At 41.3% G+C, this 15,175-nt stretch overlaps 1 protein-coding gene across 1 annotated transcript in view; it reads left to right on the forward strand.

The window, feature by feature from the left end:
- The first annotated feature begins 1,321 nt into the window (after positions 1–1,321).
- The window catches only part of LOC108796246 (vomeronasal type-2 receptor 26-like), a 36,677-nt gene continuing 22,823 nt past the window's right edge, over positions 1,322–15,175 (forward strand). The window contains exons 1-2 of the mRNA XM_018567706.1: positions 1,322–1,459; positions 4,120–4,356. Coding sequence (XP_018423208.1) covers positions 1,322–1,459; positions 4,120–4,356 — 375 coding nt within the window. The remainder of the gene's footprint in view (positions 1,460–4,119; positions 4,357–15,175) is intronic.

A 15,175-nucleotide genomic window follows, 5' to 3' on the forward strand; every position in this document is an offset into this window, starting at 1 on the left:
AGATCCTCATTATGTGTGAGATGCTGTAAGGTAGGTGAGAAATGAGAAGGGTCAGGAACCATGTTAAAGGCCACACATATATTTACATCTGGAGTACGCGGTCCAGTTTTGGTCGCCGGTACTGAGTAGGGATGTCCTTGAACTGGAGAGAGTCCAGCGGAGGGCAACAAAACTAATTAGGGGAATGGAGGACCAGAGCTATGAGACAAGGCTTCTGACCTTAAACGTGTTTACGCTGGAATTAAGGAGATTAAGGGGGGATATGATTTTCATGTACAAGATGTTCAATGGTGACAGCAACATTGGCAACAAACTGTTTGAGATTAACTCCATTACAAAGACTAGAGGCCACCACCTAAAGTTGGTGGAGAAAAAATTCCAGCACAATGGGCGAAGAGGGTTCTTTACAGTAAGAGCGGTTAAGGTCTGGAACTCACTGCCACTGGCAGTGATTTCAGCCAAGAGTGTAGATTTGTTCAAGAAACGTTTGGACAATTTCTTGAGGGACCGTAATATCCAGGGATACCAGTAACCCTAAGAATGAGATGATGCGTGGACCTATATGGGTTGGACTTGATGGACGTATGTCTTTATTCAATCCCAAATACTATGTATGTAACTATATAACAAGAGAGCCTTGCTTCACAGTAGAGACTTTTGAAAATAGTTTATGGAAAATCGAAGCTGATGGGTATTTGGAGCATATAGATTAACCAGAGGGTATAGCTTATTGTCTATAAGAGCTATCAGTATTAAGAAGCAACCTAATGGGTCAGAAGAAAGTTAATGAAAGGTAAAGGACACACTGTGTTTCACTGCAATCATGATTTTCCACTTCTTAACAGACTCACTGGTGAAAATGTACTTTGTGAGTAGCTAAAAGGCAGTAGCTAAAAGGTTGAAATGGATCTCCTGAATACAGCTTAAGTTGCATTTAGATAAGCAGGCTTCTTTATATAGTGAGGAGCATTTTGCAGGATGTTTTAAGCTTTGGCATTAATGGAAAGTATTTTAAGTCCCATTGCAATGATAAATTAAGGAGGATGAAAAAAGTAGGTAACTTACATATAGTTGGAGTGCTAAGGCCTTAAGAGCAGTGGAAGACCCAAGGACTAAAGTTGCAGAATACAGATCACATAACAGTACAAGATGACATGGTCTGTGCCTTTAACTAGAAAAATAGTAACAAGAACAAAAACAAGGTCGAACAAGAATAACATAAAACAGGAAGGGTAAAAGAGGACATTTGAATGCAGATCCATATGCAGAATAATGCTGTGCAGCAGTATGGGGAAGATAAAAAGGTGGTTAGCGTTCCACTATGGAGGAAGACGAGGCCTCCATTCAGGAGATATTTTGTTCGGTGCAGAATCTGGATGCTGTTATGATAGTTTCAGGAACAATGTTCCAGGAACGCAGAAGTTCCAGACCATCTTCAAAGGAAGATATGAAGTGCATGGTTCCATTCCTGGAAAGACTAATGTTTCTGGGGTAGCCCCACCTGCAGTCTTGATGATGCTGCCTAAGGGCTTTATGGGATAGGTAAAAGTTTTTCTTCCTGAGAGCACCCTGTATGTTGTGACAAATCAGCAAAGAACTGAACATTAGCACGTTTCAGGCAGTTGGTCTGGTTTCTGCACAACCTCTATAATCCTTTCCTTCACATGAAAGAAGTGAACACACAGTAACACACTTTGTGGAAGCTTATTTGGAAGAAAAACAGGGTTAGGGGGATCGTTAATGATTTTAGTTGTGGTCCTCTGAGGCAAGACAGAGCGTATGCTATTTTGCATACACTGCAAAAGGTCAGATTGTTGTATAGATTCTGGCACCTTCAAGTTACTTCTTCATCTGTCTTCCAAATCAGCCAATGTAGATGTAACCCATTATAGGTCATCTGTTACTGAATTGTGAGAGTCTATGAGGTCATTCACTGTAGATGCAAATTCTCCCATCTTTTTTTCAATATGATTAACCCTGTCTTCAATCCCCTGTCTCCAATCCCCTCTACCTCCACCCGAAATTGTAGCATTAAAGACATCATATCTGTATGAAAGGAGCTGCACAGAGAGCTCAGTATGTCTTTGACCGTAGTGTCCATGACTGGATGATTAAGAGTAGGGAATGTGTTAATAGATTCATGAAATTCCCTAGTATTGTCCTTAGAGAAACAATGCATGCTCACCTCTGTTTGGCCTAGTTGTTTCTCAGCCATCCGAGGTTTGCTGGGTTCCTGATGAGGTGTGGAGGATTCTAGAGTCAAGGGTGTAGAATCATAGTTCTGGGCTGACGGGGAGTCACACAGGAGGGTTTATCTCCACCATTGGCAATGCAGACATTTAGATTGGGGAGGAGGATCTGCCACCATCTTACCCATACTGTTGAACGGGCCATGAAAAGAATTCAGTCAGCTTTTGTGGTCGCAGACTCTTCTTTCTCTTACGAGTCATCCCAGTGGATACTAGGGTAGATGACCAACAGGAGCCTGATGATAGATAGTGTGTTTATCTGAGGCTATTATGATAGATCCGAGCCGAATGAGCGGTGCTCCTGGGTTAAACAATCATGCAGCTCATTTGCTAGCCATGCCTCTCAGAAAAACAGATTTTAGCTGGAGTTAGGGTTTTAAGCATATGTTAAGGCAAAACAACAACAAAAATGTAGCACATCTCTACAATACATCATTTAGGATTATTAATTTTACAATTAACAAAAACATTCCAAGACTAATCTCTGGAATTTGAAGGATATTGTAAATCAAACTTGAAATAAATGCAATTTTTGTAACACATTTAAGTGACCTCTCTTCACTCTACTACATCAGCATTAGTGAGAGTAAATCTGATAATTGTATACCCCAACAGGGTTATTCACAAAAGGGTGAAGAGTTTGAAGAAGGCAGGATAATTGAACAATTTAGGACAACATCGCTGAACTGGAAAGTGAGCTGAATTGGAGAATCTTTACAAATCAGCTATGTTGTCCGAGATTGTTCACTTCTACCTTCTCCAAACTCTTCACCCTTATGTGAATAGCCCTGTAAATATGTATAAGACATCTAAACTTCAGGCAAATGGCTAAATGCATATATGAGAGCTTACAGGTCTCCATCCAACCACCATCCTGTGACTGGACAGTGAAAGGAGAATCAGCATGCTCCTTGTATTGAGTGGATAGACAGAACTACTAATCCTTTGACAGGTAAAACAACTCTCATATATGTATTTTATCTGTGTATTTATTTATTTGTCTGGAGGTTAGATTTAAATAATGATAATTCTATAGGTCTCCAACTGTACCATATGCAGCGTTATGCCTAGAGAGTACTGAAGAAGACTAGTAAATACACGTCCAAATTACATTCCTACCAAAATAAGGGCAAAAACAAAGATTATAGGAAATTAAAGCATTTGCTCCTCTACAAATAAATGTCTAATTAATTAGAACAAAAATTGGTGCCTGTAGAAGTGTACATAGAACCTGACACATTGAGCAGTTTGGGAGCATTTTCTAATAAGTACAATAAGATGATCTAGACATCTAATACAATAAAAATGTATGTGTGTTGTATCTATTGCTCTTGGCAGACAAGGAGAGCTGTATGAAGTGCAGAGATGATGAATGGCCTAATGAGAAGAAGGATCGGTGTATTCCAAAAGTGCTGGAATTTCTCTCCTACACTGATGGCATTTCTAAAGTAGTCCTAACAGCTTCTGCTTCACTCTGTATTGTGACTGTTTTAGTAATGGGGATTTTTATATCTCATCTGAACACCCCCATTGTCAAAGCCAATAACAGAAACTTGAGTTTCGTTATCCTTGTCTCCATCTTGTTGAGCTTCCTCTGTGTGTTCTTGTTCCTTGGTCAGCCACTGGATATAACCTGTATACTCCGTGTCATGACATTTGGAATCATCTTCTCCATATCCGTCTCCTCTCTTCTCGCTAAGACAATCATGGTTTACATTGCTTTCAAAGCCACCAAACCTGGCAGCTACTGGAGGAAATGGCTTGGAAGTAAACTGTCCAATTCTATAGTATCATTGTGCTCGTCTGTTCAAGTCTTGTTTGGTTGCCCTCTTCTCGCCTTTTTATGGAAATGGACATTCATTCTTATCAGGACAAGATCGTCATTCAGTGTAATGAAGGGTCAGTCATCGGGTTCTACTCTGTGTTGGGTTATATGGGGTTTCTGGCAAATGTTAGTTTTGTTCTGGCCTTCATGGTGAGGACATTACCGGACAGTTTTAATGAGGCCAAGTACATCACCTTCAGTATTCTGGTGTTCTTCAGTGTCTGGATTGCCATGATCCCGGCCTATCAAAGCACCAAAGGGAAATTTATGGTAGCTGTGGAGGTATTTGCCATATTGGCCTCAAGTGCTGGACTTCTAAGCTGTATATTTTTCCCCAAATGCTTCATTATCCTATTCAAACCTGAAAAGAATTATGTTTGCTTGATAAGAAGAATAGATATGGGGAACCTCTCTTAGGGTTCAGTTTATTAATGTTTTCACCCAAGATTCTCACATTTTCCTAATTGAATTCAGTAAAGAAATGTGTGTAATGTTTAGATATATTCTTTTGGATAGAAAGCATAGCTAAAAATATGTTGATAATTGGTTAAAATGACAATAATTATTTTAAATATAGCTAAAATTATTGCTAAGTTTGGTTTAGTAAGAATCCAGTAGTTTGATAAATTACTATTCCAAATTATATATACACTTTATTAGGTTGAATATTCGTTCTGAACGCATAAGAATGCATATGTAATCCTATAAGAGGGGCCCATTAATAAACTAATATATAGGTGTTTAATTATTGGTTATTTTAGTCTTATTATTTATTATTTCTCTCAACTCTACTACTACTACTATTCATATTAACACATACATGTTATAGCTTCAAGCCAATATTTACATGTGTGGTGGTGCAACTATCAATTTAATTAATCTAAGCAATACAGGGTAAGGTGGGGATGAGTGAGCGAAAATTTGCAGAATAATAAGAAGCGTAAAGTGTCAGTATGCTTATGATCAGATTGAGCCGCACGTTCATCTCATGCTACATTAGCACAATCTTTGCACCAATCATTAGATACTAAGCCATATGGTTCCTAAGGACCTTGATTGGCGATCTGCGTAATCGTGCCTTAGGCTCCCTGACACTCCTTGAATGGTACCATACGAGTAGGTGGCTGACCAATCACTTCATGACAAGTCATGAGAAAATCTCCTCTGATTGTCCAAATTTTGATCCTAAACCGAGCACACTGCAAAACATGCTATGGTCCTGATGAAGGGAGCGTGCCCCTGAAACGCTTTAACCAGGTTCACAGCAGCCGGTGGATTGTGTGATGAAATTGGAGGCTGCTGTTGTATCCAGTCGGGATGGATGACTCCCTTCTAAATCATTATTGTGGCTTTGAGAAGCACATTGGAATTTCAAACATTGTGAGTACCTTCACCTATTTCTATTTAACTAAATAAAAGTTTTTACACATGGAGGCGGAGCTCTTTTTCCTATGTTTTCTATGTCTATGATGGGAGTCCCTGAGCCCTTGGATGAGCTGCCCCCCAGGTGTGAGAATAGTGTGGAAAGTTGAGACTGCGGGAGGACTATTGACTGCCATCGTTTAGCAGGAAGAGACACAACAACCTCATATTCTTTTGGATGAATGGGCAAAACTTTCCCATAGAGTGGAGTCTGTTATAGACAGGGGGAGGGGGGTCAAGCCCATATTAATGCCCCTGTCCTACAAGCTTATAGTGTGATGGTTAAGTGTGATGGTCAGTTGCCCAGCAAATTTTTGCCATTTATTTTATCAGGTTTTCATAACCTCAATAATTGAAAATTAAAACTGATGAAGATGCATAAACAGCGATGTGCTGTGCAAGATTTGTGAGAAAAAATAACTACATTGAAAGGTATATATAAGTTATTTCAATAATAGTTATAAATGTATAAAACACTTATAAACAAAAGAAAGTAGGTTCAAAATTGACTAGAGAAAGGACAGTTTTGCATCCCTAGGAACAGGCCCAAATGCAGAGGCACAAGGCATAGGCAGATGCTTTCCCACAAAAAATTAGAACATCAGCTCTCAGATATTTGTGTGTAAAAAAGACAGGAAAATTTTGTAGCAGCAAGAACAGGTCTAAATATAAAGACAGAAAGAACCGACAAGTGTATTACAACAAAAAGGAAGATCATGATCCCTCAGATACAGCTGTGTAAAAAATTGATGAGCAGCAGGGCAATTGTCTATCAGTGCTAACAGGCTCAAAGGCCAAAACAAAAGGAACAGGGAGGAGTTTTCCTTCAAAAATAAAGAGCATCAGTCTTCAGATGTTTCTGTGTAAAATTTGAGCACTTTGCCGGCAGTGAGAGCACCCCCAATTGTTGAGACGCAATGCAAAGTAAGGTATTTTCCTACAAAAGTTAAAACATCAGCCCTGAGATATTTGTATGTAAATTTTGAGCTGTGGCAAGATATTTTGGCAACAGCAAGGACAGGTTTACATGTTTAGATAGAAAGCACAGACAGGTGTCTTCCAAAAAAAGTGCCAGTCACTGTCCAAAAGAGTGTCAGCCATTAAATCCAGGTGTGTAAGAGGGAGAGAGAACAGCCCAAAATGTTGGCATAGAGGACATGGTGAGGTTACATAGTATTTGAGGTTGAATAAAGACATTAGTCCATCAAGTCCAACCTATTAGGATCTCATTCTAGGAGTACCCGTACCCCTGTATAGTACCTGTACCCCTGTATATTACCTGTACCCCTGTATATTACCTGTACCCCTGTATATTACGGTCCCTTAAGAAATCGTCCAAAAGTTTCTTGAACAATTCCACATTATTTGCTGAAATCACCGCCTGTGGCAGTGAGTTCCAGACCCTAACTGATCTTACTGTGAAGAACCCCCTTCGCCCCTTGTGCTGGAATTTTTTTTCCATCAATTTTAGGTGATGGCCTCTAGTTTTTGTAACGGAGTTAATTTTAAACAGTTTATCGCTAATGTTGCTACCACCATTAAACATTTTGTAGATGGAAATCATATCCCCCCTTAATCTCCTCACCTCTAATGTGAACATGTTTAAATTTAGTAGCCTTGTCTCGTAGCTCTGGTCCTCCATACCAGGTGTCTTCAACAAAGTTATAGCATTATGACCTGTGTGGTTGCAATTCCCAAACTCGGTGAATTAATATGAGAACTTGTCATAGTAACCATAATGCACTGTCCGGCCTTAAAACCTAGGAGGGCCAATAAGTGGGCTTTTCGATAAGCCAATCCCCTCACTATAAAAGTTCCCGACAGATGTATTGACCATGTTTTCTATCTGTGATAAGGAAAGCATAAATATTGCTGCTGATAAAGTGCATTGAGAGTTCAAAGTTCATAGTTCAGCAGTTCAAGGGTCTGGCAAGGGATTTTATGGGGGACCCCACCCTAAAGGGTCTGGTATGAATTGGAAAAGGAGTTTGCACGCCTTTTTTGTGTGTTTTTTTAACGTTTAACAACACAAGTTGATTAAGAATGACATTCCAGAAAAAATTCAGATGAATCCCAAATTTTGTTAGTGGAAAATGTGGATAAGTCAGATGTGTTATATCTTTCATTTGGAAATTTGGATGCATCCGAATGTCTGAATTTCTGAAAATGTGTACGGATTTCAATTTGGAATAAAATGAATCGCACTATGTCTAGTCCTAATATTGGACTTACCAAGTAGAAAAGTAGTGATCAGAATAAGCAAGTAAAAGCATGACAATGTTAGTCCACATGTAACAAACTATCATTACCTATCATTACCACAATGCATGAACTCTCCCCACTCTACCTTAAACCCTTCCCAAAGAAAGCTGACCACACCTGGGTAGTATTAAATTACATTACCAGCCTCTCATTTCAAAACACTTAGGGGGTTATGCATTACTCTGCCAAAGGCAGCCGAGTGAATAACCAAGCCAAAGTGAAATGAGCTGAATGCCGTTCGGCTATTCACTTCGGCCCTGTAAAGTTGATTTCAGCCGTACATTGTCTAAAAATCAGCTGTACATCGTTTGGCTTCGAATAACCCTCTAAAAAGCCTAATAAGGGTTATTCATGAAGGAGCCAAAGGATTAAGCCGAAGCAGCCGAAGGCAGCCAAGCGGCTCAGACGAGCTGAACTCATATGCTTCTGGTCGACTAAGCCGAAGTCACAGCCGAAGCGGGGCGAACCATCTGCCAGAGCAGATTGTTTTCTCTGCAAATGTAAACAACTGGGTGGAGCCAGCCATAATGACATGACTCCCTCCGCCCAGTTATTCTCATTAATTGACAGCCCAGCATCCTCAGGTTGTTTAAGGACACTGGGCTGTCATTAAATGACAACAACTGGCCATGACATCACGGCTGGCTCTGCTCAGTTGTTTTGATTTGGCTGGCACCTTTGGGAAGTGTCTGACAGGTGCTGGACAAATGTAAACAATTGGGTGGAGCTAGCAGTGAAGTTACCGCTAGCTCTGCCCAATTGTTTACATTTTGCCGGCATCTGTCAGAATGTAATTTTGCGGAAGGGAGGGGGGTGCTCACTCAGCCCCTCACTTTCATGCTCTGCCAAGCCTGTGCTTGGATTAAGGGTCTGGTAAGTGTCGCCGAGCGGCATTTGGCTCAGTAAGTCTGCTCGGTACCTCTGAGGTAGCGAGCAGAATATAAAATGACAAGTAAATATATATTTTTTAAAACGTTGTGGGGTCCCCCTTTGATCTATACCAAACCCTTTAGGTCTAGTAGGAATTTTAGTAGGGACCCCAAGGAAAATAAAGCATAGGTTTTCCCCCTCAAAGTCATACCAGGCCCTTTAGATCTGGTTAGAAATTTAAGGAGGAACCCCACCCCCAAAAATGGGGAAATAAAAATGTGGGGTCCCCCCTAAAATTCCCAACCAGACCCTTGATTCCAGCACAGACCAGGCAGGGCCGGAAAGGGGGGGGGGGGCAAGCGAGCAACCCCTCCTTGCCATACCAGGCCACATACCCTCAGCACCGGGAGGGTGCTTTCCCAGGACCCTCCATGGAAAAGTACCTTGTCCCTATGCCGATGGGAACAAGGGCCTCTTCCCCACAAGCCCTAGGGTGTTGGTTGTTGAGGTCTGCAGGCAGGGGTCTTATTTGCACTGGGGTGCCCCTTTATTAAAGGGGCACCCAGATGCTACCCCTGGTTGTGAATGAGTAAGGGGTACTTGTACCTCTACCCATTCACTAAACATTTAACTAAAGACAACAGACTTTTGTTAAAAAGCCTTTAATTTAAAAAAAAACAACTGAAATGTCTGACAATTCCTTTAGTCAAATAAAAATTCCCAAAAATTGACCCACCGAAGTAATCCAGAATCAGCCAATGAGGACTCGTCGAAATAAAAATTCCTGCCAACCGGACCGCACTCGACAAGCTCCCGCAAATTGAGATTCTGACAGGCAAAGACATCAGCGCTAGCTCCGACCAACTGTTTGCATTTGTCAGAAACCTGTCACTGTCTTCCTGCAGGTCTCAGAGAAATCAAAACAAATGGGTGAAGTTGGCCGACTCCTCCCAATTGTTGTCATTTAATGACAGCCCAGTGTCCTCAAATAACCTAAGGATGCTGGGCTGTCACTGAATGACAACAACTGGGAGGAGGTAGCTGGTACATAATGGCTAGCTCCGCCCAGTTGTTTACATTTGCTGGGAGAACAGTCTGCTTCAGCTTGGCTGCTGTTACTTGTGAATAGCCAGTACAGCAGCCCTTTGATTCAGCTGAACCCGGAAGACTCTGGTGGCTGAAGTGAGCCGAAGGATTAGCCAATGCTCCTTTGTAAATACCCCTCTTATAAACAAAGTATAAACAGTTACAAAACTATGCAATATTTAAGTGAATACGGACGCAGATCATTGAAGGCACTATGGAAAGAGAACACAAATTGACTGTAGACAACTACTGATCCATAACTACATGGTCACTACAATTTTGGCTTTACTGATTTGAAGAATTGAAGATGCCATACCATTTATTTTGTCCAAACCAATTGTATTGTTCTATTGTGTAGATACTGATATACTTGCATCTTCCTCTGTGTTCTTTCTTCGATTGTGTCACGGTTGCTTTACCTGAAAATGCTCTTTTGTTTCTGTGTTTAACTATATTCTACAAAAACAATATATTAAAAGATTGTAAAAGAAGATGCCATACCAAAGATGGGTCTGTGTCCATTCTACATTGCGATCAATTAGCCCACCTTAAAAGACCTCAAAGTGCTACAATAATGTAAACATAACCCCGAAACGTCACTGCTCTTTGAATCCCATTCTACAGCCCTATAAATCACACATCAGTTCCAAATGCACCAATACACACCATCACCCTAAGGTAATGCCTCGAGTTAACCTCCGATTCTCCATGCCTGATGACCAGGCCACCATTTTTAATAATACATTTATCAATCTTCTAATTCACTTTAATGCAAGGCATATTGATCTTCATAACGAAGAAATGGTCATACCTCTGGGGTGTTTCCTTGCTTGTGGAGCCACTGGTGGGTTCTTATTATGTACTGACCTTTGTTCTATCCACCAACATTGTATGGGGCTCTGACCCCTCCTACTGGTCAACTGCAGGAAATTACCTAACCTTCCACCTTTAAATACTATCCTTCCCTTCCTGTCTGTGCCCAAGTATAGGATTTGATGTATGCATCCTGGGTGTTCATGTCTTTGCTATAGTGGATTCCTGGTTTATGATCTTCTGCTTTGTCCCCGACCTACCTTCGGATTACCCTTTTCTACCGTGCTTCTGTTTTTTGCTGACAGGGCTGGGACTTTGACTCTGTTTCTTCTGGAATACCCTTTGGACTTGTTGCCTTCAGTTGGTTGCTGACCTGGTTTGGATTCTGATGCTGAGTTCCCCATTCTCTTTGGTACTGCGCAATTCTAGTTACTGCCTACTGACCCTGGCTGACACCATATTGTGATTAGTTCCTTCATTGTTATTGTATTGCTGGTCCTGCTCTGCCTACTTTTTGGTCATTGGGTCCCTGCATATCCTGGCTGCGAGATTCCTATCTGTCTCTCCACCTGACAGCGGGATAACTAGACTATTAGGTCAGGAAATTGGATTGATGGGTGGGGCTTCTTGGCAGGCCTAACAGTACCCCAAAAAAAATCAAATTTGATATTCCGATTTACCTTCCACTTAGTGTAGGCCCAAGTCATTCCCACCCACATGTAACAACAAACCGTCCGGTTACCTATGCAGACCTAAGACACCATCCAAATTCACAACATGCCAGTCAAATTTCACCAACAGCAATACAAACATGAACATACTGTCAGCAACATTCCCGTCCCATGGATGCGCCAAGTCCTGCTAGGAGGACGCTCACACGCATGCGCATAGCTCCAACTTCCTACAGAGATGGCGAAGCGGAAGTGACGTGCATAATGCGCGATTCTCAAGAGAAAGCTGTGCCAAACGGCGCACAGGAAGTGACGCAGCTGATTGGCTCACTTTCCTATTTAAACCCAGCCTGCACGGCTAGTAGTTGCTGGATTGTCCTTTCAGCCCCTAATTGTGCTTCGGAATCCCGTTTATGCCTAGTCCTGTCTACTGCTTGTTGTCTGGATTTGACCCGGTTCTGCTCAACGACCTTCTTTGCTAGCTGCCTGCCTTTGACCTCGGACTGATTGTTGGAACCCGTCTCTGCCTGATCCCTCAGTACTGCATCTGCTCTCCTGGTTTGACCTCGGCTTGCCTTGACCTTGATTTCTGGATCACCCTTGGCTAATCCCCTGACGCAACCTTCTGCTTGCACGGCTTCAACAACACTGGCACTCGTGCCACTCGTTGTCTGCCTGGCCTCTGTCTCCAACTTCAAAGGCCACAGGATACGAGGTGCAAGAGAAGCCTCCTCACAAATTCAGTCTCCCTACCAGGTATGTGATACATACACAAATGTATTGACAGGTACAAAGCCAATTTCAACACAAAAGAAAGGGTGAAGACAAATACAAAAGCTGCCACAATAAAACCACAAAGAACACAATTAATGAGGGTGTGGATACACTCTTTATCTTTTTAACTCCCTCATTCGTGTATGTTTTACTACCATTTCATCCAGGCCCCACCAGGCAGCCTCAGTGGTTGCACCAATTTGGAAGAAATGGGAGGAGTTTTCCTTGCTTTTGTAACCAGCCACATTTAGGCTTTCTTTAAAAAAGATACAAAGTTAAAGCCTGATGTCGCTGAGCCCACAAGGAAGGGGCCTACCAAGAAACTATTTTTAAAAATGAATATGCTGCTCACGTCAGGCATGCCCGCAAATCTTGTCCTTGGAACAACTCCACTAGTTTTCCTCTGCCATCATATTTGTCCATCTTGGATCACTGGTTCCGCAGCCCAACTAAAAATGAATTGCAAAACACCTTATCCACTGAATAACTCCCTTTATCTCAGGGGTTTACCACTTCGTTTATAAGCAAAGCTCCAAATAATTGCACCAGAAAAATGGCCCTGAATAAACTAACTTCAAAAAGGGATGAATTAAAAAATTATAACTGCTCAAGAATAATACATAGAAGAGTGAAATAACCACATATCTAGACAACTGTGACCCTTCCTGTAGCCCCTTAATGTATGATGCACTAGAAATCCAGAATGCTTCGATGAGCTTAAACATAAAGGCCAAACTGACCAACTTACAAATGACAGAAAAGTTGTGACCAACAAAATATAAAACCAAGGACTCTTTACCTACCACCCTTTAGATTGGTAAATGCAGACCACATTGCAACACTCAATGACCTTCAACTTAGGATGGATGGGTATTCCCATGTGGCTCTACTCCCAGTACCAGCAATTGGAATTATTCCCACTAAAACCAAGATAAGGCATTAGCCAATGAGTTATGGGACCCTGGCATGTGGATTGCACAGGTAAATCTGTTTAATTACAAACAGAGTTCATCCAAATGATGGAGTAGCCTAATTACCAGTAAAATAACAATTGTAGAATTGTTATTTATGAGCTAACATCACACCTATATTTTCACTGGAAGCCAGAGTGCACTTTGCTGGTGAGCCTAGGGGGTCCCTGCCGGGGATCCTTTTGCAGGGCCAAGCCTGGAGTTTGGATTGAAGGTTGAAGCACTTCAGGGACCTGGACCTTTGAGCTTGGGTAGTGACAAGACCATGCAGAGGGATATCATGTTGAACCCCATGAAGCAGAGACACACAACCACCAGGCAGTTATATTAGCTTTAGCAGCTGCCTAGAGCTTTTCTAGAAGTTGGCCCAACTCACTCAAGGTGTCTTCTCTATTTCTAGGGAGCTAGAAGAAAGATTTCCCTAAGCTCTCTTGTCATCTGCAGATTTTCAAATCCACTCGCCTTTTGAGGCCTTTGACCACCTTTTGAGGCCTTCCTAGCCAGCTGTATCCAACCAGTCGGGTAAGTGACCTCTCTGTAACCTACTTCTTTACTAGTTAACTTTTTGATTACAATATTCCTCTTCTAAGCTAGTCATGTAGGCCCTGAACTTGTTTGATCCTTTCCTTTTTGGTTCACTTTAAGATAATAAAACAGTCATATAGAATTGGTATGTGAACTGTTATTGTAAGTGAAAAAAATCAATTTGATATCATCTGGTACTACCTGTGTGTATTTTGAATCTCCACTTTATTTGGCATAGAACATATTTAGTCTTTATCCTTGTTGACTAGAGTTTCTTTTACAAGAAAGATTATCCTGGCTTAGAACTGTAAAAATAATATCAATAATGGAAGTCCATACTTATCCACTCACCAATAAACCACCTGCACACACAGCTAAAAGTAGATAGAAGATAATGTCACTATATTCAGAACAATGAGAGATGTATGACACGGAACTGTATAAAAGGAGGGGGAGAGGAGTCAGCTCATTGTACTGTCACTGGGATACACACACTGCAGAGGTCTGTGTCACAATGGAGGATTGAAGACTTTGCTAGAATTGAAGAATAATTCAATGATCAGAGATATGATGGTATCATATGCCTACATCATCCTGCCCTATGTAATCCTCCTATGTATGACACTTTTCAGATCAGGAATACAAGTTCCAGCCTGTACTCTAAACTTTACTGATGTATTTAATGAATTTCAATATTTTCAGGATGGAGATGTGATTATTGGAGGGGTGTTCACTGTAAAGTCATGCGAAAACGATGCAGCTACACCAGAAGAGAAGACTTACTCGTAGGTAGCTTACTTGTGAAGAAGTGAAAAAAGTGATTGGGTTGACAAATAATAACAAATATGACTATACAAAAAGACAGGCAAAAGTTATGTGATTTGTGAACATAAAGTGATGGAAATATTTTAGAAGAATGTACAGTATATAATATTTCCCCCAATTTTTCATGCAAACCAAGCTGTCAAGAAATAGTGACAGGAGTTGGGTGGCAGTGACAGGAGTTGTGACAAACTATAACACTGTCGGGGTGTTGGAGAAATTGCAGCAGAGGCTTTTTTTAAGGATGCTCTAAACCAGGTAAATGAAATATGACCATTGTAAGCAGAGAGATGTATGACACTGAACTGTATGAAGGGAGGGGGAGAGGAGTCAGCTTATTGTACTGTCACTGGGATACACACACTGCAGAGGTATGTGTCACATATGGAAGATTAAAGACTTCACTGTAAGAAGAATCCAGTGATCAGAGCTATGGCCCTATCATACGCCTGTTTTAAGGATGCTATAAACCAAGTAAATGTAATGTGACCATTGTAAGCACTCTATGGCTGTCTTATAGTTTTTTCCCATCCTCTGTCACTGTCAGTTTTCCTGAACAGCTTGATCTGCATGTAAACTAATTGTTATTGTAAACTATTGTTAGCAAATGCTTTATAGTAACTGCTGCTACTTATAACTGCTTTCCTACCAGAGTGCATTCTATAGTGGGGAATGTTATTTTTCCCCACTGCAGTTTAAATAAGGTCCCTTAAAATTTAAGGGATGCCATTCCGCCTCGTATCGCTGTGAGTCGTCATTGGATGGCTTGGTACACAGAGACAGTGTACCATGTGATCACAGAGATGGCCAATCACTGAATGCACAAGCTCATGTTTGATCCTTCCCTTTCCTCTTGTAACAGAAGACGGAGAGGGGTGATACAGG

Source organism: Nanorana parkeri, unplaced genomic scaffold, assembly GCF_000935625.1.
Source record: "Nanorana parkeri isolate BGI_ZX_2015 unplaced genomic scaffold, ASM93562v1 scaffold1085, whole genome shotgun sequence".
NCBI lineage: Eukaryota > Metazoa > Chordata > Amphibia > Anura > Dicroglossidae > Nanorana > Nanorana parkeri.